At 40.8% G+C, this 26,140-nt stretch overlaps 1 protein-coding gene across 1 annotated transcript in view; it reads right to left on the reverse strand.

The window, feature by feature from the left end:
- ST7 (suppression of tumorigenicity 7) overlaps positions 1–26,140 on the reverse strand; it is a 149,820-nt gene that overhangs the window by 41,125 nt on the left and 82,555 nt on the right. The window contains 6 exon segments of the mRNA XM_068169835.1: positions 10,156–10,253; positions 13,495–13,649; positions 15,803–15,878; positions 17,037–17,152; positions 17,791–17,845; positions 20,973–21,132. Of these exon segments, the coding sequence (XP_068025936.1) occupies positions 10,156–10,253; positions 13,495–13,649; positions 15,803–15,878; positions 17,037–17,152; positions 17,791–17,845; positions 20,973–21,132 (660 nt within the window).

Genomic DNA, 26,140 nt, shown 5'->3' on the forward strand with positions numbered 1-26,140 from the left:
TGCTCATGAAGAAAAATAACTGCAGGTGAAAAATCATATTGTTGGATTCATCCATTTAGGATGCAGCATAGAGCCTACTTCTCTTCATTCTTGTCCTTACCATTGCATTTTTAACGGAGGAAGCTACTATTTGGCAGGAAAAACCATGACAGAATCCAGCCCTATGTAAGTAGTGGTTTAAAGTTCAGAATGAACATATTGCAAAGAAACCCCTCCAAGGGATTAAGAAAGATTATCCCTGCTCTTTGAGAATGAATAATGGCTGGCAGAATAACATTCCTTCCATCAGTGAAGAAAAGGAAGACTTGCAGCTAGTTGTAGATGTACTGTAGCCAGTAAAAAAATCTTAACTCTGGTTCTGTTTCTCACTGACATCACTCACTGATTATTTTTTATTATTTTAATTGGGTTCTGTCAGAGTGATAAACTGTTTAAGACAGCAGCAGAATAAAGATTACTGTCTGGACTGCCAGGCTTCTGAAGTGACAAGTGTTAATAAAGGTTTACTCTGGAAAAGGTTAAACGTTAAGAAGTCCAACCCTTCTATAACGAACTCAGTTGATACTGTAGCTACAAAAATAAAACACTTCTAAGTAAAAATCTGCATTTTGACAAGCCATTTAGATAGAAGAATACTATGACAGGTTATCTTTAGGCCTCATAGTGAAAACAAATGCTTGCTGAATTAAAAAACTGGCTCATACTCTACACAGAGATGTAAAGACAGGCAAGACCACAAGATGAAGACCACACTCTCAAGTTCCTCATACACATACAACATGAAGCTCTAATCTAGGCTCTGCTTTAAGAGGCACAGGCCTTCCTTTGCACCCAAAGCTTTATTTTCTATAAAGTTACAGAGACAAATACTTGCCAAATCATTTAGCTCATCAATTTTCTTTACATCTCTGCAGTAACTGAACAAATGTTTTGAGTGGAAAGTACTGCGCTTAGAAAAATGAAGGCTCTGTTACTGTATTTCTCCACACCTCAAGAGACAGTCATCAAATTCAGTCCTCAAGATTTCTCACCAGAGTTGCTACAGCTTTTTACATAAATGCTATAGTTAGGGCTAAAAATTTCAATGTGAAATTCCAGTCAGTTTCTAAGCTGGTATGAAAGAGCTGTGCTCCACTGAGCAAAAGCTTGTTTTCATACCTTGTGAAAATGGACACCATACGGCCACAAACACATTCCCTCCTCACACTGTAAGGATATTCAAATAGCTATTGAACATAATCATACCAAACCTATGCTTACAAGGGTTCTATGTTGAACCTGTATTGGTCAAAATATGGTGAAATTCAGACCCAAGGCTGGGTTAGCCCATAGTCTACACTAGTGCCAAGAAGATGGAGTCAGGCTCTTCTCAGTGATGCCCAATGACAGGACAAAGGACAACAGGTGGAACTTGAGGCACAGAAAGTTCCATGTAAATATGAGGAAACATTTTTTCACTGTGAGGGTGAAGGAACACTGAAACAGGCTGCCCAGGGAGGCTGTGGAGTCTCCCTCTTTGGAGATATTCAAAACTCTCCTGGATGCGCTCCTGTGTGATCTGGTATAGGTGATCCTGCTCTGGCAGAGGGCTTGTACTGGAGCATCTTTTGAGGTCCCTTCCAGCTCCTAACATTCTGTGAAATGCTCTGCATGTTTTGGGGGGGGAATGATACATGTGTAGAAAGTGGAATTCTTTTCACTGAGAGATTCCCCAGGTGTAGTGGGAATACACAGCAATGGTAGCTTTCCCAGATAAACAACAATTTTAAATTTTTTAGAGAAATAGCATTTTGGGAGCATACATTTTCAGAAAAATTCTTAAAATAAGTCTGACACAACCTGATATCTTATCATTAGTCCTGTGGGGGCTGTATATCCAGAGTCACCAAATCCATAATGCAGGGTGTAGGTTCAGTGCTTTTGTGATGGATACGAAGACGTGATGATCTCAAAAAATGCTTTATGGTATAAGGAAATCCACTCTGATTTATTGGATGTGAAACAGGTTTTATCTCCCAAAGAACAGCTTAATAAAGAGGACTCCCTTCTCTGAGAATATTTCAGTCACCAGCATTTTCTTATTTTGATCTAATTTTTGAAACATTGTCAAGGAACATAGCTTTAACTGCTGCACACATTGTTCTCCCAGTTCCATTATTCTCTCAGTGATGACGTTAACATCATGCATCAATTAGCAACGATACATTGTTTGTGTAGAAAACAGCCTTAAGCTACAGCTTATGCCTACAACTAGACTATGGGACTCAAGGGAATATAGAGGTGCATAATAAATAATCTTATATATAACCTAGTGTTAACAGATTTATTCTCCATTTGCATTATGGCTGTATGCATGGTCCCATATTTCATGGGCAATGCATGCAACCATTCATTACTGCTTGTAATTGCATTGTCTCAACAAACCAAGAACATTTTTAGATCGACGTACTCAAATGCATACCTTCATAAATATGAAAAGTGAATTCAGCTTAAGATGCAGAAACAAAAACAACAAGCAAACAAGAGCAGGTAAATGCAAACAGTGAAACTGTTACAACCTTAACCCGAGTATATCTGTTCCCACAGTGGATGTCTATGTCCTGAAGGGACAAAGCCCCAAACATGCCCTAACCCAGACAATGAGTTAAGCACCTGTGAATGTGCAAACCTGGACATTTCCTGGGGTCCAGATGGTCCAGGTAAATGTACAGCATGTGTAACTAACCTTGTAACGCATCTGTGAACTGTGTGTGCCACAGCCATGTTTGGTTATGCCCCATTCTATAGGTTCAGTTACCAAGTTTCGCTGTTACCAAAGGGCATTAATTGTCTTTGGACAGTATTTAAACCAGCTGAGAAAGTAGGCAATTTGCCTGGTTCTCACCAAGAAAGCAAGAAGAGCCAAATGCTGCCAGAGTTGCAGCTGCCCAAGAGCCTGCCTTAGCAGGCAAACCACATCTGGGCCTTGCATCTGGACCAAGGCAACCAACACTCTGAGAGCCCTGCGCTGGAGGCAGAAAAGGGAAAAGCCCCAAGAGAACTGAATCCCAGAAGAGCCATGGAAAGGCTACATGGAGACTCTGTCATCTTATTCTGTTGCTATTAAATAGTAAAATATATAAAACCACATTTTATTACAGTCTGAAATGGTAAAATGACTGAGGTTGCCATCTCCCAGGTGCAACTGTCCACCAACCATTTAAGAATCAAGAATATAGTATGGATAACACTGTTAGGCTCTGCATGAACTGCTTTCTGGTATATTACCTGTAATCTGTAAGAACTGTTAACACAAGCAAAACTCTAAGCCATTTCTGAGTAAAAACCCAGAAGCCTCCATTTCTGTGAGATTCATTGTCTACAGCTGAACTTTCAGATGTCTAAGCTCTGAATGAAGCATACCCTGGGGTTGAGGCATTTGCAGTATTTGTCTGATGTCTAATAAGATAGTTAAGATCATTAGTAAGATGCTTAAGTTTTTCTCCTCACCAGCTCACCTGGCAAGGACAGAAGGGAAGAAACATTTTCAGCAGACAAAGGCTAGAACACAAAAAGGTTCTGTTAGCAATGTCAGATGCTTAAAAATTAGGCTAACTCCTGCTCTGTGAAGAGCAACTCACTCCAGTGCAGTCTCATTCCAAATGGGATTCATGTGTCTTTAAACAGACACTCTCATAGCCTCAAAGTTGGTAAATTATCTGAAATACACTGGACTTACCTGAAATTAAAGTTCTGCTTAATAGCAACAGAAGTAGGATTCTATCATTTCATTAATTTCATTTATTTTGGCAAATAATGACTGCTTGGAAGCAACTCTGTAGTTACTCTTTCACAGTTCAGAGAGGATAGAAGCTAAGAAGCCAAATCTGCCATAGCCTGTTGTTTTGGAGCTTGGAAACGATGAGCAGCATGATTCATGTATTTTCATCCATAGGTGGAATTCAGGGAATTTAACATGTCATCTAATGGTTGTATTTCAGAGTGTCAGAAAAGAGACCCAGATCCAGCACAGGTATAAAATTTGCCAACATTCCATTTTTAATTTGGCAAATGTAAGTTTGGTCTTTATGCTCCATCATACTCACAGATCATATGACTTCTCTTCTATGTAGGATTAACAATGAGTCAATAGCATGAAAAATACCTTACCAAATATGCAAACTCTAAGGAGATATGCCAGAATACACAGTCTTTATATTCTCTCTTAATTAAAGCTTTCAGAGTATGACTTGAGTTCTTTAAGGTACATAGTTATGAAAATTTACTACTATTCACATTGCATAAAAGTAGTAACAGTGATAAATTATCTTCATTACATCAAAGATTAGTAGCTTCATAGAGCATGAAAATCAAGTCATTACTCACAGCCTTCTTCAAAAACATCCCTTTATTTACATCATCCCAAAGTGCTTTTTGCAGAATTGTTGCCATATTTTTAGAAGTAGCTTTTCAAACCAAATTACAGTGAGGAAACTTTCTAGCAGCTCAAAAATTAGCTTGGAGATTCCAGATAGATGAAAGAGCGTAATTAAAGGGTATTTCAAAACCCCTGAACATGGAGTGATGCAAGAAGGCAGACAGAAAGGAGCTCAAGTTACCAGGGCTCCTATCAAGACTATGTGACTATATCCTAAGACTACATCCTATCTTACTAGAATCACAATGCTAGAAGCCCATAATGTATATGAGAAACATTACTATTTGGTTTAGGTAGTACTCAGCACATTTCTGGGTTTTGAGCATTTTGTGCTGGATCACAGTCATGAGAAAAAGGGGTCTGAATCTTGCGCAGGTAAAGTGAAGCGATAAACACCTTCAGGAGAATCACATGACTCTCCTCCAATTCACCCTTACCACTTACCTATAACATGTGAATCTGTGACAAAACAAACCACATTTGAATATGTGGTCACATGGGAATGTTAAAATCAGCATTTATCACTAGCTATTATTGCAATGCCTGTGTGTCAGAGCAAGAGTTAACTGAAGATACTCCCCTGTGTGGTGACTGGGAAATCACAGAAAGACAGAAACATTCAGGTTGGAAAAGACCTGATCACCAAGGGGATCACCAAGTCCAACCAATAACCCTACTCAACAAATGTCATCATTCCCAAGAGTAGCACTGTTCTAAAACTTGTAACTCTTGGCCTCATTTCAATAAGAAGTACTTTGCCTTCAAATGTTAATAAATGGTACTTTCAATAACTGTTACAGATGTTAATAAAACTAGAATCCCACTCAAGACAGAGCAGCCTGCTTAACACAACCTGTGTAGTACAAGCAAAGAATCTGACTCAGCAATTCCTGCCTCAAGCAGAGAAATATCTGGGAGAGAGTAGCTGCATAAGTTAAGTTGCTAGAGATCACGACATCTTTAATAGTAATTAATACTGTCTTTGTTTCACACAGCTTGATAATTCGAGGTGCAGAGCACTGTCCTGGCTATGTATTCCCATTCATCAAGAATCAGCAATGCAAACAAGAATACAGAATTCAAGAGAATATTGAGCAGAAAACTTTATTCAAGAGCCCAGGAAAAGTGTTTGCCAAGAAAGTATGACAGATTTGCAGAACCATCACACCAGCAAAAAAATCACTAATACCACTGATTGTGAAAAGATAAAACCTCAAAATACTCCTATCATTAAAATTGATTTAGTACAGTTGAGCATCCTTTTGAAGCCTTCAAGTGATATAACCTCTTAAACCATTTTAAATGATCAGGGTGGCCTGAGTGCTTGAAGAACTTATCATGCAGTCCGTTGATAAGCACGCAACACTCCAACAGCAGAAGCTGCTTAGGTACTGATAATGCCCTAGTGTATCCTGTGGCACAAAACACACATTTAGAGGCTGCAGGTGGGCACAGAGATGAACACATAAACACATCCTACTGAACTATCCTCAGCAAGGTTCTCAGAGCTAGGTACATAGAAGCAGACTTCTAGGATTTTTTTCTGTGAATTGAAGAGTAATTTCTCAGCAGATAAGACTGATCCCAGAAGTAAAATGTACTTTTCTTGGCCCTTAAAAGATGTTTTGGTCCTTCTGCAGAGCTGAGGAATGACTTGGAGAGTCTCCTCTCTCCCTATAACTCACTCATTTCTAAACAAAGCTGCAAAGCAAGTGGCATAATGCAAATGCGCAGTGAATCATATACTTGCTGAGATCACAAAGCAGCCTTCAGAGGAATGCCAGGCCAAGGGGCAGAGATATGGACATTCTAGAATATGTTTCTTTTATTTTCTCTCTGAATTAGGGAATGATCAAAAGCTTCTGTTCACTTTGTCCACTAGCACACCTTCTGCCTGGCTACCCTTCTCTTTCCTAAACATACATTGTCCTTCAATGAGAGTGTATTCCATAGTCCAAATGTTTTGCAGGACAATCCCAAGAAGCTCTAATTGATTTAACAATTTACTTTCATGACAGTATATTTTCACCTGGATACTCCAGTGAGCCAGACAAGGGAAATACCACCTCTATCTGCTCCTCAATTCAGTAGTGCAGTTACTTAAGCAGTTGCCTGCAAAATACAGTGCAAAGTGCCTTTGCATACCCTCCACATCCCCTCTATTTTCAATCAGTGAAGGACACAAAATGCAAACTCAGTACACTTCTGTTTTCTGCCATTATAATGGTGAAGGAATCTGGTAAGAGCAGGCAGAGAGCACCTAGTATAAAAAGCTACTCTTGCTCATCAGCATATAGCTATGCAGCTTGCAACAATGTCTGCAATAATAGATTCAATTTGAAGCAATACTGAAGATTCCCTACAGCCACAATTAGGGCTTTTCCCCTTTGTACATATGAAATTTTCCAACATAATTCAGAACAAACTAGTTTAAACCCTCCTAACATAATCAGCACAACAAATAAAACAACCAGCACTGTGGATTTTCTCCTCAGGGACAGTAAAGGAGAACTAGTTCCCTCACAGACCATATCATGCTCTGTATAAAAACTGGAATAACTCTGTTGACTAGACTGGAGCTCTTCCAACAATGCACTAATCAAAATGAGATCACATGTTGACTCAATGTATACAAACAGTGACAGCTGCTGGTTTCTATAGCAAAACATAGTAAATAATTATCATCAGAAATACAAGCAAAAGCAACACCTATGTATGGTTCAATTACACGCTCCCATGAAAATTACAAGTTCATAATTCTTGTTCATTCAACTCAACTAAAGGAATGACATCCAAGCAGCAAAGTCATCAACAAAATACTACCTCAAAATCAATCACAGAAGCAACATAAAGTCTAAGCTATTTTTTTTAAGTTACCACCCTCCTACCCCCTCCCCCCTTTTAACTCAGTTTTTAAAAGCCTTTTTAAATTCTGGTTTTCAATATCTTCAGTATAATACTAAAGAATATGATTTTCCTCTCAGCAGTGTCTATAACCAGAAATTCAAAATCTTGTCACCAACAACTCATTTACTTTCCATTAAGGTGTTCTAAGCAGGATCTCAGTCTTTTCTTACATAAAATACAAGTAAAACAATCTAATCCATCAATAATGTACTTAAGATGGCCTCATATATGCACAGAATTAAACACTCTTAAATCTTTTTATTTCCTCGAAGTGGCAAGGACTTGCTACATCCCAATCATATTTCCCAGATGGTGTCATGAACCTCTTAACACTTCATTTCCATCATGTTCCATGTATTGAGAAATCTGTTTTCAATCTTTCAAACACAAACAAGGCCTCCACCCTCTGTCCCCTGCTAGCTTTAGCAGTCCCTAGCCAACATATTCTTCATATTCCAGTTAGGGTGAATAAATTAATCCTCTCCCTCATCAATCACATAGAAACCTTCAATGACACATTCATGTTCTCCAAACTTCTTCATAAGTACATTATTTATGTCTTCTATGAAGAAATGGAGGATATACATACATCAGAAAGAAGTAGCTCCAAGTTAGTCTAAGAAAAGCATGGACAAAGCTGACTTGACCCTGCTGCTTTTATATTTCCTCTAGGGACTCGCTAATTCTCGGCCCTGCTTGCTCACAACAGCAAACTCTTAGAGGCATCTAAATCCCTTTCTGAGGGTTTGGCCTAGTGTTTGCATATGTTTGTTTGTATGTTATCTTTACACCTCGTTTGTCTTGCATTCAGTCCTTCCATGTTGCAAAATGTTCCTATAGAGGAGGGTTGGTTTTGCCCTTCAAGTATCTAATAAATGATGAATGTGGGTCTGCCTGTTATTGTTGCCTTTCAAGATCCACACCATACTTAAAACATTATTTTGTCTCCAGTGACAGAGTAAGCTATTCATTACAATGAAAGCATGCTGGGTTTCACTTTGCTTAAGAAATATAGGACTATATGGACCACCCATGTTCCTGAATCCAGTGCTCTGCATACACATTTAACCATGCATACTGACATCATCAGAAGGCTTCACAGATTATCTGCTCTCCATAGTCCTATCTACAGATCACAAAACACACTCAGCAACCTGTAGTAAGCTCCAGAAGTTGCCATAATTACGATGTGTGACATTTGAATGTGAAATTCAAAATTTTATCTTTCTTGTATATTAATGCCAGAACTTAGAATTCCAATGTTTATCCCCAAACATTTCAGTATTTGTCCCAGAGTGCCTGTGTAACAAAATTCATGAAGAATCAGTGGAGTTGGCTGGACTGAAGACATTTTTTATAACAACATTCTCCCAGATGACCATAAGACTCCAAAGCCAGGTCTTTCTTCCTCATCCCTCTTTCTCACACTCCTAGCTGCACAATGGCTGTGTTTTTGACAAGTTCTTTTTCAACACCTCTCTCCTCTGCCTGGGAGCCTAGTGATTCTGGGCAGCGAGAGTGGTGTGCCTTAAAATCTCCAGATTGAGACTGGAAACTAAGTTACTCACTACTTGCCCTCTCAGAGACTGTCTAGCAGAGGAGCTGCATCACTATGATAAACTCTGCTCAATGTTTTCAAAACATATTAATGAGTACCCTGATTTCACAGAGGATGCTGGATTCCAGACTGGCAGATGTACTTGCCCTACTGCTGTTGATGCAAGTGCCTTAGCTCCAGAGAAAGTTACTTGCCTTTTTGCATTAAAGTTCCCACTGACTTGCATCAAGAATTTCCCTTTTCACTAGGCAGATTCCAGGACCATTCATCTGAGCTGCTTAAAACACACCTTACAGGTGCTTCATTCTGGTTTGGGATTCCATGCTGTGCATTTAAAATTTAAGTCCTTCAGCTTAACTTGCAGAACTCTTATCTTGCTGGATTCATTTCTACCCCACTTTTGTGGGAGCTGGAAAACAAAGTGTAAGAAAAGAACACAGGAAACTGGCAAAGAGTTTTACCATCATCCTCCCAGAGATCTAGGGTTCCACTCCTCCTCTTGTCAGAGACCTGCTACCTTGGGTGAAGTAAGTCACCTCCTCAAAGCACTGTGTTCTTAATCTGCATCCAGGGAATCTCAAGACACACTGGACATTCACAGCTATCTCTAAACTCAAACATTTTACATACTTGAAATATAGACAGTGCCTTATGTGGACAGTTGCCCTTCCTGCCATGCCCAAAACAGCTACTGTTTGGTGTTTCAAATTTGCAGCTTTGTAGCTTACTGACTTATGACTAGCATGGGTAGCTCCCTTCCTACAAAACAGGGATATAGTCCTCCTCCATCACAGAGGAAAATCAACTCATTACAGGTTACTTGGTTTTGACTTCTGAGTAACAGGCTTTGCATGAATAAACAACACTGTCCTCAAGTCTGAATAGTATGATGTAAACAATGCAGAGAGCTTTGCAAGGAGGAAACAATACTTAAGACCTATTAAGTCAGCAGCATTCATTACATGCTTCAGGAAAAAAAAAAAGTTATGTAACTTCACAAACAGATAATTAACTACTGCACTCCATTGCACATGTACCAGGATGGGAAATACAGTCTCGTGTCGGCAACCGTTCATCTGGTATCTTATGACATCTTAGCGTTCCTTTTGCAACTTTATAAATGATCTCTTAATTTCTTATGTACATTACACATACAAAATGACTATCAGCAGTGCTGCATGCAGCAGGAATAGATGCTAACTTGTAAGCAAATGTGTGTAATTTCTATGCTACTATTATCTAAGTATCACATACGAAACAAAACCAAACTCACATCTCTCATCATTTTCACTGCTTCCCTGGTCCTTCCCAGCTTTCTTGCACACATTGCCAGCCTCCTCTTAATATAAACTAACACATTGGTGTCCCTTCCTGTATAAGAGGAAAAAGAAACAGTATTAAGATAAAAAAGACAAAACAAAGATTCATTTCATATCCCAACACAAAGGGAAGGATCTTTCTTGCTGTTTTTTGTTATTCACTATTACCAATGCTTTCACAATAACAGCAAATTCTGCTGATTTAGATGTGGCAGAACATCACTGAAATCAGTGAATTACTCCAGCTGCACAGTGGTATAAATAAGGATCCATTGGTTGGCCTTCTACCTATGAAATACAAGCAGATCTAAAGGTAGACAGAATGCTGCAGTATATAGACCACAGTAGTAGAGAGAACACAATAGGGTACAGGCCTTCAAGTATTCAAGTGAGAGAAGTAGAAGCCCTATGAAGTTAACACTGACAGAGAACCTCTGTGGTCACACACAGAGCATTACTTACCAATTCACAAACACAGCTAAGACAAAGGCATCCATGGAAATTAACATTATATTCTACATTTCTTGTAAGTTATGATGGTACAAGTTAATGCAAAGGAGATGTAGTAAAACAAATCCTCATCTTCTAACAGTCTTTTCCATAATGATTAGAAGAAAAGCCTACCCTAGCCTTTACTTGTTATCCATTTTGCACCTTCAAATTCCTCACACTGCTAAACATGGATAGCAAACTAACTTGTTTCAGGTAAGACAGCCCTGTGCAAAGAAGATGGCACTGACAGCAAAGATGGCAGAAACTAAACAGCTGCAATAATTGTTCTCTTGGAGAATTGTTACTTGTTCTCTCCTTTGTAGTTCCAATGTGAACTCCTCACATGCTTCTAGACCAACAAGAAATTGATGCACAGCTAATCATTTATAAAATTACTGTATCATGAAAATATAAGACTTCTGCTATGAATTGTCTTTGTGTATAGCATGCAATCTGTAGAGATTTTAGTCTGTTCCTAACATTTTCAAGTCTTCCATAGTAAGAACAGAATGTGCACTGAAAACATTCCAAGTACCTATAAATCATTTCAAAGCTTACAGTTTTCAGGTAGATTAAGCAGCAGGTTGAAAGGTCTAACTTTAGAATAAAAAATAAATAAGGAAGGAATTCAGCTGTATTTTACATTATGTAATTCCTCATCTCTGTATTGATTCTTATATGTTTCATAAACAATTTGTTACATCTGTTTTATGTGCTTACATAGTGTAACTAAGAGAGAGACATTTCAGGACAAACTCTTTTTCAGTCATTTTAGAAGGAATGGTCAAAAGGCATTTACTTACTATGAAAGCAAGATAACTTTTCAGTCCAAAATTTTCTGAGGTGACTAATGATTTGGGGGGTGACTAAGATCAGCCACTTTACAAAGAGGATTGCCCATGCTTTCTATGAACCAGTACCTTTTGAAACAGGTTAAGCTGGGTACTACATTAGTCATTATTTACTCTTAAAATTCACAGTCTGGCATAAAATACCTTATGAAGGAGTTGGAACACAGGGATAAACAGAAACAATAAACAGAGCAATATGCCATTTTTTCAAGAAACTAGAGTGGTTTTCACCTCTACAAGATCCAATGCCCACTTTCCATTCCAAAGCCAACTTCAAAACCAGAAATGGAATGGCAGACATCTCAGACCATGGAATGGCAAAACATCTCTCCATGGTCCTTCTTTAAAGGTAGCTGAGCTCCTCACCTCTGTAAACCATGCAGAAGTCCAGCATATAATCAAGAGAATCCAACCTGAAACCCTGTGTTCAAGGCACCATCTGAGGCTGGAAGCTCTTTAAATACTGTGGGTGCACACTGACATTATTAAAGGGACACTGGGTGATATAAAGAGGTGTGACAATCTAGCCCCTCCTGAAGCCACACTGAGAGCTGGCAGTCACTTTTCAGTCCCTCCTGCTCTGTGACAAAGCACTTAATTTTGTAATTTGACTGTAATTTGACTAATACTTCCCCTGCTCTAATACTGAAAATTCAGGGTATCAGATTTGATATTGACAGCAGCCATCTACCACACAGAAATTATGAAAATACCATGCTTCTATTTGCTTGGACAAGCTTAACCAGGTTATCTTGGACATAAACATTGTGACAGCATTTAACTAGTCTTATTGTGAATTTTTCATGGAATTGCTGTGATTTTCTGCACTCAGGATGGATTGAGTGCACAAATTAAGGTTTCACAGACAACCATAAGCCTGCTAGAGCCTGAAAATTGCTTCGAGGGCTCAGCTGCTCTATACTTTTATTTTCACCAAAAATAAGCAAATCATCCTAAGTATCACTTTGTACCTAACAAACGCTTAAAATACTACCCTGAAGCTTTATAAAAGCCAAGGTTCTCAGGTGCAGACTTGTGTAGACTTTTGAAACCAGAGATCACAATTTCAATCTTCAAATTATGTGAGATAGCCAGAGGCTGTGAATTCAGGTCCTGAGAAACATGAATGCAACCAAACTATGTTAGTGCTCACATTTATGCAATTCCTTGGTATTATTTTTCACCGGAGGTAGCCACTGTAGACTACAAATAACCTAGACTGTTTATTTTATTTATCTTTTTGCTCTTTTACTGCCAGTGAAGCATCTAGTGGATGCCATCACTGCCAGTGAAGCATCTAGTGTATGCCATCACAGCAGCTGAATGGGTTTATTCAGCATTTTAAAAAGGAAATAAAATCTAGACTTTTGGTCAGAGCACTGTACTATTCCAGGTGTTAATTTTTACGTTTCTGTGACCTTTCTTAACATATGCAACACATTTTTCAAATGTCACACTTGTTCACGGGTCTCATTAAATTCTACACAGAACAATGTGGTGCATGTATTTCGCTTCACAGCTGATGGAAAAAAGTCGGCAGAGAATCACTTCCCTCCTGTTTCCATCGCTGTTTACTGCCTGTTCTCAACACAAGCCCATGTGTTGAAATTGCACCTCAGTGTAATTTCCTAAAGCAGTGTCTAGCATTTTGTGAGCATCGTACCCCTTTCAATTCTGCTACCTTTTCTTTCCTGTTAAGCATGAGCTACAGTATTTCCTGCCACAATAAAGAAAAGGTGCATCTGTAATCTGAGCATTGCGAGCTCAGCAATGGAATCAAGCAAAAGCACTGCAACAGAATATTCTGGCTCTTAGGTCATATTCCAACCAATTTTAAATACTTAACACATAGTTCTGAGAGGAAAAAAGCAAGCACAAACAACAAAGCCCAAAGAACTCCCTGCAACTTCTCTCCCTTTAGAAACAACTATTTTTTCCAAAGGAACTTACTGTGTTGGGCTTCATACTGGGCACCATGATGCTGTAACTGCTGACTGCGCCTGTAACAACCTTCTCCAGCTTTCAGAGCTTGCTTGAACAGCTTCTCTGCTTCTACAATTGTTGTCGCCTCCTCTTCAGCCAAGAGAATATAGGCAGTAGCACATCTGCAAAAAGCAAACAATGAAACAAAACTGAGGAAAACCAAAATTGCACAAAATAAAAGCTATACAAAGACATGCAGACTGGAAAGGATGTGCCAAATACAGAGGCAATGGAGTTTTGTCCATATACCTTTCTGATGAACTATTCTGATGAATAAATGTTAAAGCAACCAGACCATGACTCTCATTTGTAGGTACTCTTCCCACTCAACAACTTGAGTAAACCTGCTGGTAATCATCACAGAAAGTAAAGCACTGTCTCACCAAGCAATCATGGCCTACATGTCTAAAACTCCTGGAAACCAAGACTAGTTCTATGCACTATTGTTTCAACACAAAATGTCTTCATTGCTGTAACAGAGAAAGATGAAAGGAATCCACTTGCCATATCCAGAGAACAGATTATCAGTATAATTGTAGGAATCAAAACAACACAAAAGCAACCCACACCACCCCCCAAAAGAGAAAAACATCTTTAGGAATACACAGAAAGGTGAAATGCATTGGGAAAGTCACCTCATCCAGCTTGGCCACATTTTATCAGCTGAAGTGAGGTGGGATATAGCCTGTTGACTTCTTTCTGACACAAAGCACACTGCTGCTAAGATTGCTCTTTACACAGAAATAGAATGGGGCAGCAGTTGCCTCCAGCTGCATTTCGTAGTCATTAGCTGAGGAACAGGAAATAACATGTCCAGGCAAAAATAGGATTCCAGGCATCCAGTATTTGCTGTGGGTCACCCATCTGGAAAGCAGCTTTACAGAAAAGGACCTGGGCATCTTGGTGGACACCAAGTTGACTGTGAGCCAGCAATATGCCTTTTCAGCAGAGAAGGTGAAAAGCATCCTGAGCTGCATTAGGAGAGTTGCTACAAGGTTGAGGGAAGTGATCCTATCCCACTACCCAGCAATGGTGAGGCCACACCTGGAATGCCATGTGCAGTTCTGGGCTCCCCAGTACAAAGGGAACTTGGACATACTGGAGAGGACTCAGCAAAAAGCTGTGAAGGTGATTAAGAGACTGGAGCATCTCACATATGACAAAAGGCTGAGAGAGCTGGGACTGTTCAGCCTGGAGAAGAGATAGCTCAGGGAGGATCTTGAAGTGAAGACAATGGAACCAGGACTTTTTTAGTGGTACCCAGTGACAGGACCTTAGGCAGTGGGCACAAACTAAAACACAGGAAGCTCCAACTAAACATCAAGAAACACTTTCTTTCTGTGACAGTAAGCAAGCACTGGCACAGGGTGTCCAGGGAAGTTGTAGAGTCTGCCTCCTTAGAGATGCTCAAAAACCATCTGGACATGGTCCTATGCAATGTGCTCTAAGTGGCCTTGCTTGAGTAGAGGGGTTGAACCTGACAACCTCCAGAGGTCCCTGCCAATCTCAACCATTCTGAGACTCTGTGATATGTGAATAGGAAAGGACAGGCTTACAGCTGACTTTTGCAAAAGCCTTTTATGCTACATGCAATCTCAGTTAAACTGCTGTCCAGAAACAAGCAGTTCTTTTTCTCCTCCTGATAAAACACATGAAGGACAATCTGTAAGGCACCAGTTCATGGAATTATAGAGCACAGTAAGATCTGACAGCAACCTAAGGGACTCTCGTTGCTCTATGTACTTTGGCAACATTTAGACAGGTTGCTATGCCAGTAAAGCATCACAGCATTGAGTTCATTGTGGGATCTCAGAATACTACACTTCTCACTGAGAAAATAAATAATGGACTCAAAGACCAAAAGTCCCAGAAAATTACATCACATTTACACTATGAAATTAATATTTTAGAAAGTGTTTATGAGTCCTTTCTTTCTTGCCTCTGTGGAGGATGATTGAGAAATCCAAATGGGAACTCTCCATCCCATAAATGCATGTTTCATATTCTCATCAGGAGGCAACTTAATTAACAGTTCGCTCTGCTGATCCAAACCCCGCTGACATCAACAGGAAGACTCCCACTGTCTTCACTGCCCTAAGGACCCTCTGGGTGGCTAGCACAACATACAGCTGTGCATTTTTCCTTCCATTGTAGGCTTTCCTGTGACAGGCCTGTCACATGGTTAAAAATTACTGTAGCAAACCCCCTGCCTTAAGCTATCATCAAATGGATTTTTAAATGACAGGAAATAAATGTTAATGCTGTTGTCACTCACTCATTCAATTCCAAAGCTTCATGTGCTGCAGAAATTCGGGCTTGGGGGTTTCTCTCTCTCCAGGCTTTTTGCATTACTGTTCAATAAACAAAGCAGAACAAGGGCATATCAGTCATTACAGCATTACCAAGGAGAATCTACTGCATTATAACATCAGAATTTATTGCTCTCAGATGGATTCAATGCAGAGCATTTCAAAGAGCTCAGTGATCACTCAAAAGATACCTAATCAACATGAGCTTCTGCCCCACATACTCAGCTTTTTTTTTTTTTTCTCCATTTAATTACACTTTTTTCCCATAGAAAAATCTGGCTGAGAGATCATGCCATCTGCACTGTCATGTACAAGAATGACAAGCAGCTTCTTTCTCTTGGGGTAGTAGATTCCACAAGGTACAAAAGAATACAAGGGTAGTTTGGATTCGTAGTTCTAATTCCTTACTGTGCTGTTGCTTTAGGTGAATGTTAAATAGAAACAGCATCCAAGCTCATAATTAGCCCATTGTGTTCAGAAAATAGGATTCATGTTTATCTTGTGTCAGAAAAGCACAACATGTTCTCCTTTGTAATTATGCCCTCAGAATGGAGTGTCCAACTGTCAGTGTCTCTCCTTTCCTAAGAGACAAAGATTTCTCTTTAATTCAGAGGCAAATTCTGACGATCAAAATCATGGCTGTACATTTTTAGCAGAACCGATGTCTGCACATTGAGTTAACAGTAAAGGATTAACACAACTAAAGCTGCTTATATCAATTTCAGTTATAAATGTGTTGCTCCTATTTTTTTTTACAGAGCTTCAAACTACATCAGGATGAAACAAAGTGCTCAAATTTTACATAGCCTCTCTCTCTTCTGTTAGTGTAGACTACACGGGACCTAAATAATATAACTCAACATACTACACTGCAGTTAAAGGCAAATTAAGTTATACATGTTTGAAGCCACAAGAAACAGGAGGAAAAGCCAAGTCTTTAGAGTTGCAAGCAGTATCCTGAATAACTTTAGCAAGAAAGTAGAACAAAATAGTGACACAAATTAGGTATCTTATACCTACACAGGTACTTGCTCAGACCTAGAATATTGTGAATCCAACTGCGACTGCTTTCCAGGCATAACCAGACTTCTGCCATTCCTTATCTACCTGAGAGAACCAATGTCTGACTGCATGATTCTTCATCAGCTTAAAGCAATCATTAGCCTATTAGTAAGATTTGTTGTCCACAAGGTCTCTTACTAGCGTCTGCAGGCCGTAAATGATCCGTGTCACATGTAAAGAATGTCTGATGGTCCTGTGCTGAAAGATTCATATCGTAGTAAGTCAAGGGTTCTCTCCCTGTTACCCACGTATACCTGCAAACATGCCAACAAAGAGACATTTTGGTAATGAGGTCACATTCAGCAAAATTAATCTACAAAACAATTCTAGACCTTAGAGGTGGGCACAGCCTACTAAGTTTACCCAGCTGATCTCTTAGCCAACATACACTGCATTTTGCTGAACTGTGATGGAGCAACGGGAGCTGCATGCAAGTTAATGAGGATATCACAGTATCACAGTACAGTAGAGGTTGGAAGGGACCTCAAGAGATTGTTGGGTCCAACCCCAATATTAAGAAGTGAACACTGGAAATCAGTAACAGACATACTCAAACATTAAGACTACATGAAACCTAGATATAATTCATTAGGTTTTTTGCTATCACTTACTTGAGTGGAATTACTGTATTAACAGTACCAGGAACACTGCACTTAAGTTCTTCCATTCTTTTATAAGCTCACAATAAATGGCAGAGTTAACACATGCATAAGCATGAATCCAAATTCCTTTTCATTCAGAAAGATTTTGCGAATGACAGAAAAATGACTGGCATGAGCACGTGTCCACAGATGGTTTTGGTTGTCCATCTCTTGAGTGAGATCAATGGAAAAGTACAGTTAAGGTCCTTAACTGAGTACTATGCCTGGAACTGGAACAGTGTAGCACTTACCGATTATATTCAGCTCCTCTGAAGAGATTTAAAGGATTTCGCCAGACTTTGCACTCTGCCATAAACAGAAACACACAATAATTAAATTCTCCCACATTACAATGGTTCTTGAGGCTTATCAGAAACACCAGTTACCTCCTGATGAGTTTTATCAAATGACTTTTATTTTTGTTAAGTGCAAATAAAAAATTTAAACCAACAGAAAAATAATCAAGAGCAGAGATATGCAGGTAACCAGACTGTTCGTCCCTATTTCAGTAATAATTTAATCATAACTTAGTGTCAACAAATATCATAATTCCAGACAAATAACCACAAAGCAAGCTCCAAATGCCAGATGAAAAGGTAACACTAATTAGTGCCAGGACTCACATTTATCATAGTGCAGAACTGAGGACAGATCACACTGGGTTGTTGCACTGAAACACAGCAATTACCTCAGTCCTTGTGGGCTTGTTATTTCTACAGAAAAACTTTACTGTCCACTTCATACTGTAAATCATTGAGAATCGCAGCTACAGCTGCCTAATTTAATTCCTCCTTAGCTCAAGAAGTAAAATAATCCCTGGCAACATCTGCTGACCTTACTTAAGTTATAAGCATCCCAGGGTTAACAAAGGATGCTGAAGTTGATTGGCAGAGAAATGCTGCAAAAAAAAGCACTGCAAAGGTTTGGGAACAATAAAAGTATTTCTGACACTTCTCCCAGGGTGGAAAAACTTGAAAATTCTTCCCATTACAGATAGGAAGAGATGAGAAAATCCACAACAGTGTACTTTAGAACAGAATTTAAAAAGGAATTAAAAAGACAAAATTCTATAGCTGTGAAAAGATGAGGTCTTGCTTCTGGCTTTCCTTCCTTTAATTTAAATGCTAGACTTTCCTCATTTTAACACAGACAATTCACCTCAGTGAAGATGAAACCAGAATTAAACCCAGTATTTGCACTGAGAAGCATCTTGTCATTCCATCACAGATCTCTGCTACTGGATGATCCCTCATGTGGTGCTCTGCAAAAACCCATCAGTAGCAGCATTTCACCAGCTGCATTTCTATCACCGAAATTCCAACAGCACATTTTTCCCTATGAGATTTTGTGATATTGTTTCTAAAGAGATCACAGCAACAGTTTTCTGGTGGGATACTTTATCAAACACTGGTTATATATGCCTGTTCCATTCAAGAAATAGATAAAAGCAGAGCCACAGAATCACCTAGATTGGAAAGAGTAAGAATACAGAAATCAACGCAAATCAAGTTCTTCTATATTCTCATGGACATAGCTCCTATTTCTGGGTATTATTCCAAAGTGGTATGGAGAGAAAACACTTTACATCAACTATTTGCAGTAACATGGCATCTGCAGCTACACAAAAGTAGTTATGTGGCACAGGAAGTGGCCCCTCAACTTGCTGCCTATGTCACCCAAACATGTTCACAAAACTGGGACATGGGAACAGGAAGATGTTTGGGAAAAGTACATCAATTATACGCCTGCATGTCTCAACTAACCACTTCAGCAGGTACCTAATATTAGAAAGCTCCACTGGTTTACTCAGCAGAAGTGCTCAGTTGACATTCAGCCATTCTGTGTGCAGCCAGAGGGCATGACTGTTTGAGAAGCTTCAGTCAGAAAGGTTTTGCGTAATGTGACTTTTGAACCATGGTAAATATTAAATCAACACCAGCCTTCTCAGTTCCAGGGGTATAACTCAATGGCTTGGCTTACTCTATTTGCAACTAACAAGATGAGGCAACAACTACTTGATCACAGTCACACCATTCTTTTTGCTCATCATATTTAAATGGCTGTATTTTGTCTGAAGTATGCAATACTTCAGCACTATAGCAGGGAAGGATGGAACTGAGATACAGAAAGGGGAGATGAAGAAAAGGTTTTATTACCATCCCCTGTCCTGGGGGGATTTTGACATCTGTCTGGATAGTTAAATATGATGCGCTTTTTGTTCCTTTTGTCTTAGTATCTGCTGATACTGTGGTCTCAGTACAACAACCCTTCTTCTGACTGTTCTGAAGGTAAAGGTTATCTACTTCAATACTGTACCCATAATCAAACATCTACATTGGAAAACATGTCAGGCAGTGAAAGCAAAATCCCAGTGTCGATGCATGGTAAACTGAAAAGGTTGCCTTTTCATTCAGAATAATCTCATGCTCTAGAAAAGATGTCCCAGAGTATCAAGGTCAACCTTAAAAGCTTGAATGGCTTAGTCAGACACTATCAGCCTCATTTGCAGCACCCACTCTTTGCACTGAAACCCATAGGGGCTGTGAACGCCTGGAAGCTCACCAAAATCAACCCCCAAATGCATGAAATGAGGCACTTTAAACTGGAGGCCTTTCTTTAAAACCTGACTGTGTTATGACTTGCTCAAAGTCACAAATCAAATTAGTAGCAGTGTCAGGAATAGAACAAGCCCTTTAAGCTATTAAAAGCCACTGTTCTTCCATTTACTAAAGTGAAATTCAATTTCATTTACATACTACTGACACTGTCTAAAAGGCAAAGTGATGAAAAAGCAGATGGGCATTCCCAACATCTTTCTGATTCCTTAATTTTCTTTTTACGTTGATTCAACAAAAAAAGAAAAAAAATAATTACTGCCTGTCTTTATAAATGATATTGCAGAAAAACATGTGCAATTTAGCAGGGCTTTCAGAACAAGGGAGAAATAGATGAATTGGCAGCTTAGCCTGAGCAATAAGCACTGCGTGAATTTGGAACGATGCAATTAGAGCAATTAACGAAGCAGCTCTGCCTTTTATTTGACAACAAAACAAGTTTTACGGGAAGCCTTATCTGGTCTCACGGCTCAGTATGAAACCATAGCTGTGCCACAGACCTGTGGTGGGCTGCTCAAGGCATGCCCAGCTTCCACTGCCATGAGATGCCTGGGCATATATGGAGCCCGGCACCCTTGAGGCAAATGCAGGGTGTTGCACCCAGTTCCACAGCTCAACAACTGCCCGACTGGCTGCCAGCAGCAACAGCCCATCATGTCCCTCCTCGGGTATATGAAGGACATTTCTCCCCGCAGTGAGTGACCTCGGGAACAGGAACCTTAGGAAGCAAGGTTTCAGCTTTACGCCGCCTAGAAAGCCGAGGGAGAAGCGGCGGAGGAGTGAGTGGTCCGCTCCGTCCGCCGCCCTCCGCCCCTCACCTGAGACGCTCTGACGACTGGAGTCCGCGTCCCCGTTGGCGGCGCTGGCGGTGCTGGGCGCGCTGTTGTCCACCCCGCCCAGCAGGGGGCGCAGGTGGCTCACCGAGACCTGCTCGATGAAGGAGGTGCCGTACTTGCGGAAGTACCACCACTCGAAGATCTGCAACACAGGAGAGCGCCCTGTCAGCGCGCGGCCGCCAACCGCTCCCCCGCCTCCTCAGCCCGCTCCCCCGGCCCTCAGCCCCCAGGGCACCGTAAAAGGCAAGAGGCGCAGGCAGGCGGACTCTGCCTCCCCACCGATCCCCGCCTCCCTCCCCTCGCAGCCTGAGGGAGGCACCTGGCTGCGTCCGCCCTGCCCGAGCAGCACCGAGGCCCGCAGCCGACCTCCCTGTGGCATACCGAGACTTTAAATGTGATCCAAGTTTGTGCTGAATTCGGAAAATTGCATAAAAAACTTGTTTACACGAGGTGAAAAATCTCAATCTTGTCAGCCCCCCCCTTTTTTTTCCCCCTTTCCTTCTTTTTTTTCCATCCAGGGAACCATATGTAAAATTTTATCTTTCAAAGGCATTTAAAATTGCTAGGAGCAAAGGACTAGGAGTAACAGTCTCAACCTGAAAGAGGGATGATTAGATTAGATGTGAGAAAGAACTTCTCCACCACGAGGGTTCAGGATGCCCAGAGAGCTTGTGGATGCTCCATCCCGGGAAGCATGCAAGGCTGTGTTGGATGGAGCTTCGACCAACCTGATCTGCTGGAAGGTGTCCCTGCCTATGCCAGGGGGATTGGAACTACTCGATCTTTAAAGGTCCCTTCCAACTCAAACCATTCTACAATTCTATTATTCCTTTAAACTGACCTCTGGCAAAACCAGGAGCTCAGGTCTATCCTGTCTGACATCAGCCACATAAAGGGGATGCCATAATCCACTCTGACCTTCTCTCTCCCCAGCTCCCTCTGCAGTCAGGGGAAAGTGAGGAATAGTGAAAAGGGTTAGACTGTAAAAATTGTACAGGCACACACATTTAATATGTACAATGAATGCATTTTGCAGCTACACTTGAATCATCACCCAAACATATATATAAAAGTGGGGCTGGGGAATAGAGGGGCAAATCAAAGGGGTTTTGAATAATTTGGCAATACTTTGCAATGTTGATTGCACTACAAATTGTGAATGAATGATCTTGCCGTTTCTGTATTACTTAGTGTCTCCCATGTTTTATGCCAGTGCTGAATACTATTACAGAATCTCTGCAATAGAAAAGGCTATTTATTAATTCTTCACTACAACTAGGCACAAACTGAAAGAACTGTATTCACATCTTTGACACCATCAGCGTGCTGTTGAGCAGGTTCTGGTGGGCCAGCCAGTAGCCAGCTAGCTCTGGAAAGCCTCTTTAAAGTCTGCCTGCTGCAGATAGGTTCAGTCTGGGGTCCACACTTTCCCACAATCTCCACCACAGTATTTTTAAGTTCTGTTGAGCTCTTTACATAACTGAACTGAATTCTGTCTCCATGGGATTGTCTCTAGACAAGTTATATTCCCCTTTCCCCCCCTTTAAACCATTCCGTAAGGGGAAAAAAAAAGAAGATAAACCTTCTGGCATTAGTAAGAAAATGTTCCTCTACAAAACATGCTCCAATGAATTCTGCGCTGGGGCTTCCTCAAAGTTCAGCTGTGTTTTTAAAGAATCTAGAGCATTCGTATGGAGGAAGTTGACTCTAGCTGTGCTGGAATGTAGTAGAATAGCTGGTGGCTATTTGAGACAAATCCAAACATGAGTGCATGGCAGGCCCAGAATCACTAGGTCCCTAAAACAATCTAATGTCTCTTTTAGGAGACACCAACAAGGAAGAATAGAGAAGTCTGATGAGGAGAAGACAGAAGGGCTATGTGAACACATAAAGGTCACAAGCACATGGGAAGATAAACAGATGGTCACAGAGAAACCAGAACTTAAACATATCCAGATCCTTGTGAACTCTATGTCTCAGACAAACCACCAAACAGACTGGCCTGTAGAGTCCTCCTTACATGGGCTCTGCAGCTTGTTTCTCACTGGGCTCATTCCACTGGCATCTGCTTGCAGCAGTGCCCAGGTGGGAATCCCAGGAGCCAGGGACAGAACACCAAGGAATATTACCGAACGCTTGCTCCACACTGCTGATACACTTCCCCAGGCACACTCTACTCCCTCCAGATGCTGGAGATAGTGGGCAGGGATCTGGCACAGGTAAACCAGCCTCGGGTTTAGCTATTCTTCTGCTCTTTGGCACATAACATTTTCTGAAGGGTTTAACATTTAAATCTTATGATCTAAGAGATCATCATAACCTAAACAGGCAGCATGTGGCAGACCATGGAGAAAGTCTGTGCCGTGAGATAGTCACATATCTGCTGTGAGCATCTGTTTTTGCTTTATCTTTGGAAACTTTGAAGCCTGATCAAACCAAGGCACATGAGCCGCAGTTCTACCTGCCTAAGGCCTTAGAGGCAGTGGTTGTTAGGAATCAAAGATTGTAGTCTTGTACTGAAGCAAGGGGCACTCAGTAAGACTATCTCTGTAAGTATCATAGTATCAGTCAGGGTTGGAAGGGACCACAAGGATCATCTAGTTCCAACCCCCCTGCCATGGGCAGGGACACCCCACACTAGATCAGCCTGGCCAGAGCCTCAGCCAGCCTGGTCTTAAACACCCCCAGGGACGGGGCCTCGACCACCTCCCTGGACAACCCATTCCAGGGCTTCACCACCCTCATGGTGAAGAACCTCCTCCTCACATCCAGCCTGAATCTCCCCACCTCCAGCTTCATTCCATTCCCCCTAGTCCTATCACTACCTGAGATCCTGAGAAGTCCTTCCCCAGCCTTCCTGTAGGCCCCCTTCAGATACTGGAAGGCCACAATTAGGTCAGTCAGACTGAAGTACTGAAGTACAGCTGCCAGACTGGCTGCTCAAAACTCTTGGCAGTTACAGACCATATCTAACCAGCATCATACTTTTCTTAAGAGAGAACAAAGAAAAGTGCTGATAAATTTCTGCTCATTATTTCAGTCATAATCAGCTTTAGATAAAAAGTCAGTAAGACCCAGAGAGGGATAGCGAGCAGCACAAGAGCACGCTTTAGCCCACCTGCGCTGCACAAGTATGTACCAGCTGGAAAACTGTCACACTGAATTTCAGTGAAACTGAAGGTACAAGCAAAAAGAAGAAAAAAGCAGTATATGTATATGTGGTCACTACTATAGCTCAGCTGAATGACAGGAACTTGCTAAAATGGGATGTATCTGTAAGTCTGTCTCCCTAGATTTACATAAATTACTTCTCAAAACGGCATTAAAGCTCTTAAATTAAGGCAGTCTTGAAAAATATTTGAAATGTTGAGTCAATCCAGTGCTGGGATACATCAGCCAGGTCTCAGTGCATCCAGTCTCTTAGAAATTAAAGCCATAAATCATCATCCTAATAAGCCTTTGCATGAAGTGATTTGTTCAGGGTGTCTGAGAAGGTAATCTGTAATTCAGTCCCAAAGTCAAAACACTAATTTCTCTTTGCAGAATTTTTGCACCTCTCTCAGACACTTGTCAGCTATTTTGAAACTTGATCTCTATAAATCAAATCTGATTTCTGTCTGCACCAGCCAGATTGAACGCAATGTGAAGTCAACAAGCTTTTGACAATTCAGCAGATGAGAGATCACCTGGCAGAATAATAGCTGACTATGAAGATTAATTGCCCATTGAAAGAGATTTGGATCAGAGACGAAATTAAAGAGAAGGATAATTTCTGCACCACTTCTGAGAGAAAAGGCCAACTCATTTCTATTATATACATACAGCAGGAAGGGATCTCATCCTTACAGACCTCCCCTTCCAGCAATGGCAAACTTCTCTGGGATTTTTCTAGTTGGTGTCTGTGCTTTCAAATCAGAACAGAGTCAAACCCTCAAGGGATCACAGAATCACATAATTGACAGGGTTGAAAGGGACTCCAAGGATCATCTGGTTTCAACCCCCTGCCATGGGTGGGGTCCCCCTCCACTAGATCAGGTTGCCCAGAGCCACATTCAGCCTGGCCTTAAAAACATCCGGGGATGGGGCTTCTACCACCTCCCTGGGCAACCTGTTCCAGTGTCTCACCACCCTCATAATGAAGAACTTCTTCCTCACATCTAATCTAAATCTCCCCTCACCTAGCTTTGATCCATTTTCCCTAGTCCTATCACTACCCAACACCCTAAAAAGTCCCTCACCAGCTCTCTGGTAGGCCATATTGGAAGGCCATAATAAGGTCTTCTTGGAGACTTCTCCAAACTGAACAACCCCAACTCTCTCAGCCTGTCCTCACAGGAGAGGTGCTCCAGCCCTCTGATCATCCTCGTGGCCCTTCTCTGGATGTTTGAAACTATTACATTCACAAAGTCCAAGTTAAAACCCTGTTCTGAACATTTCCAGCTTTGTGTGTTTATTTTTTAAAGTGAAATGATTTTTTTTTCTAATCTGCTGTGGGTAATGCTTAATGTAAAACTATTTGGTTTGGTTTTATAAAACCCTTATTGATGATATCTAGAAATTCATAGCTATGAAAAAAACGAACTTGTAGGTGACAAATATATTTGGGTTAAGTAACAGCTGGTTAGTCACTCATAAATCTTCTTAATGCATTTCAGATACTTGCTTTGGACTTTCTTTTTTTGCTTTTGCTTCTTTGTGCAGGTACTTCTGTTCCCCTGTACAATGAAAACATTACTGTCATCCTCTTATCTCCGCTCTCGCGTACAGACAATCCCAGATCATTTTACTTTTCTGTGTAGCAACAAATCTATTCTGCATCACTTGGATATCTGATCTTCTTGCCTGGTTTTTCCAGAACTGATACTCCATCATAAATGCATCAGTTCACAAGGGATGCTTTTGACGGGGGTTCTTACCGATCCAAGTAGTGATGTCTATCAGCAATTTGAATTATGCTTTCCTGTTTATCACATCTGAGACAGACATTCTCTCTTATAGCAGATGCTCTCTCTAGTCCTCTTTTAATGGATGTGTATTGAGTCAGCAACAGAAGCACTAAAGGATTTTGTTTGCTGGCAACTTGAACAGCTCAGAGTTCTCTTTCAGCCGTATAATGAGACTACCAGGTCTCAGAGGAGTAAGATTTGGAG

Source organism: Melanerpes formicivorus, unplaced genomic scaffold (assembly GCF_026170545.1).
Source record: "Melanerpes formicivorus ecotype bairdi unplaced genomic scaffold, bMelFor1.0.p_v2 SCAF_3, whole genome shotgun sequence".
Classification (NCBI taxonomy): domain Eukaryota; kingdom Metazoa; phylum Chordata; class Aves; order Piciformes; family Picidae; genus Melanerpes; species Melanerpes formicivorus.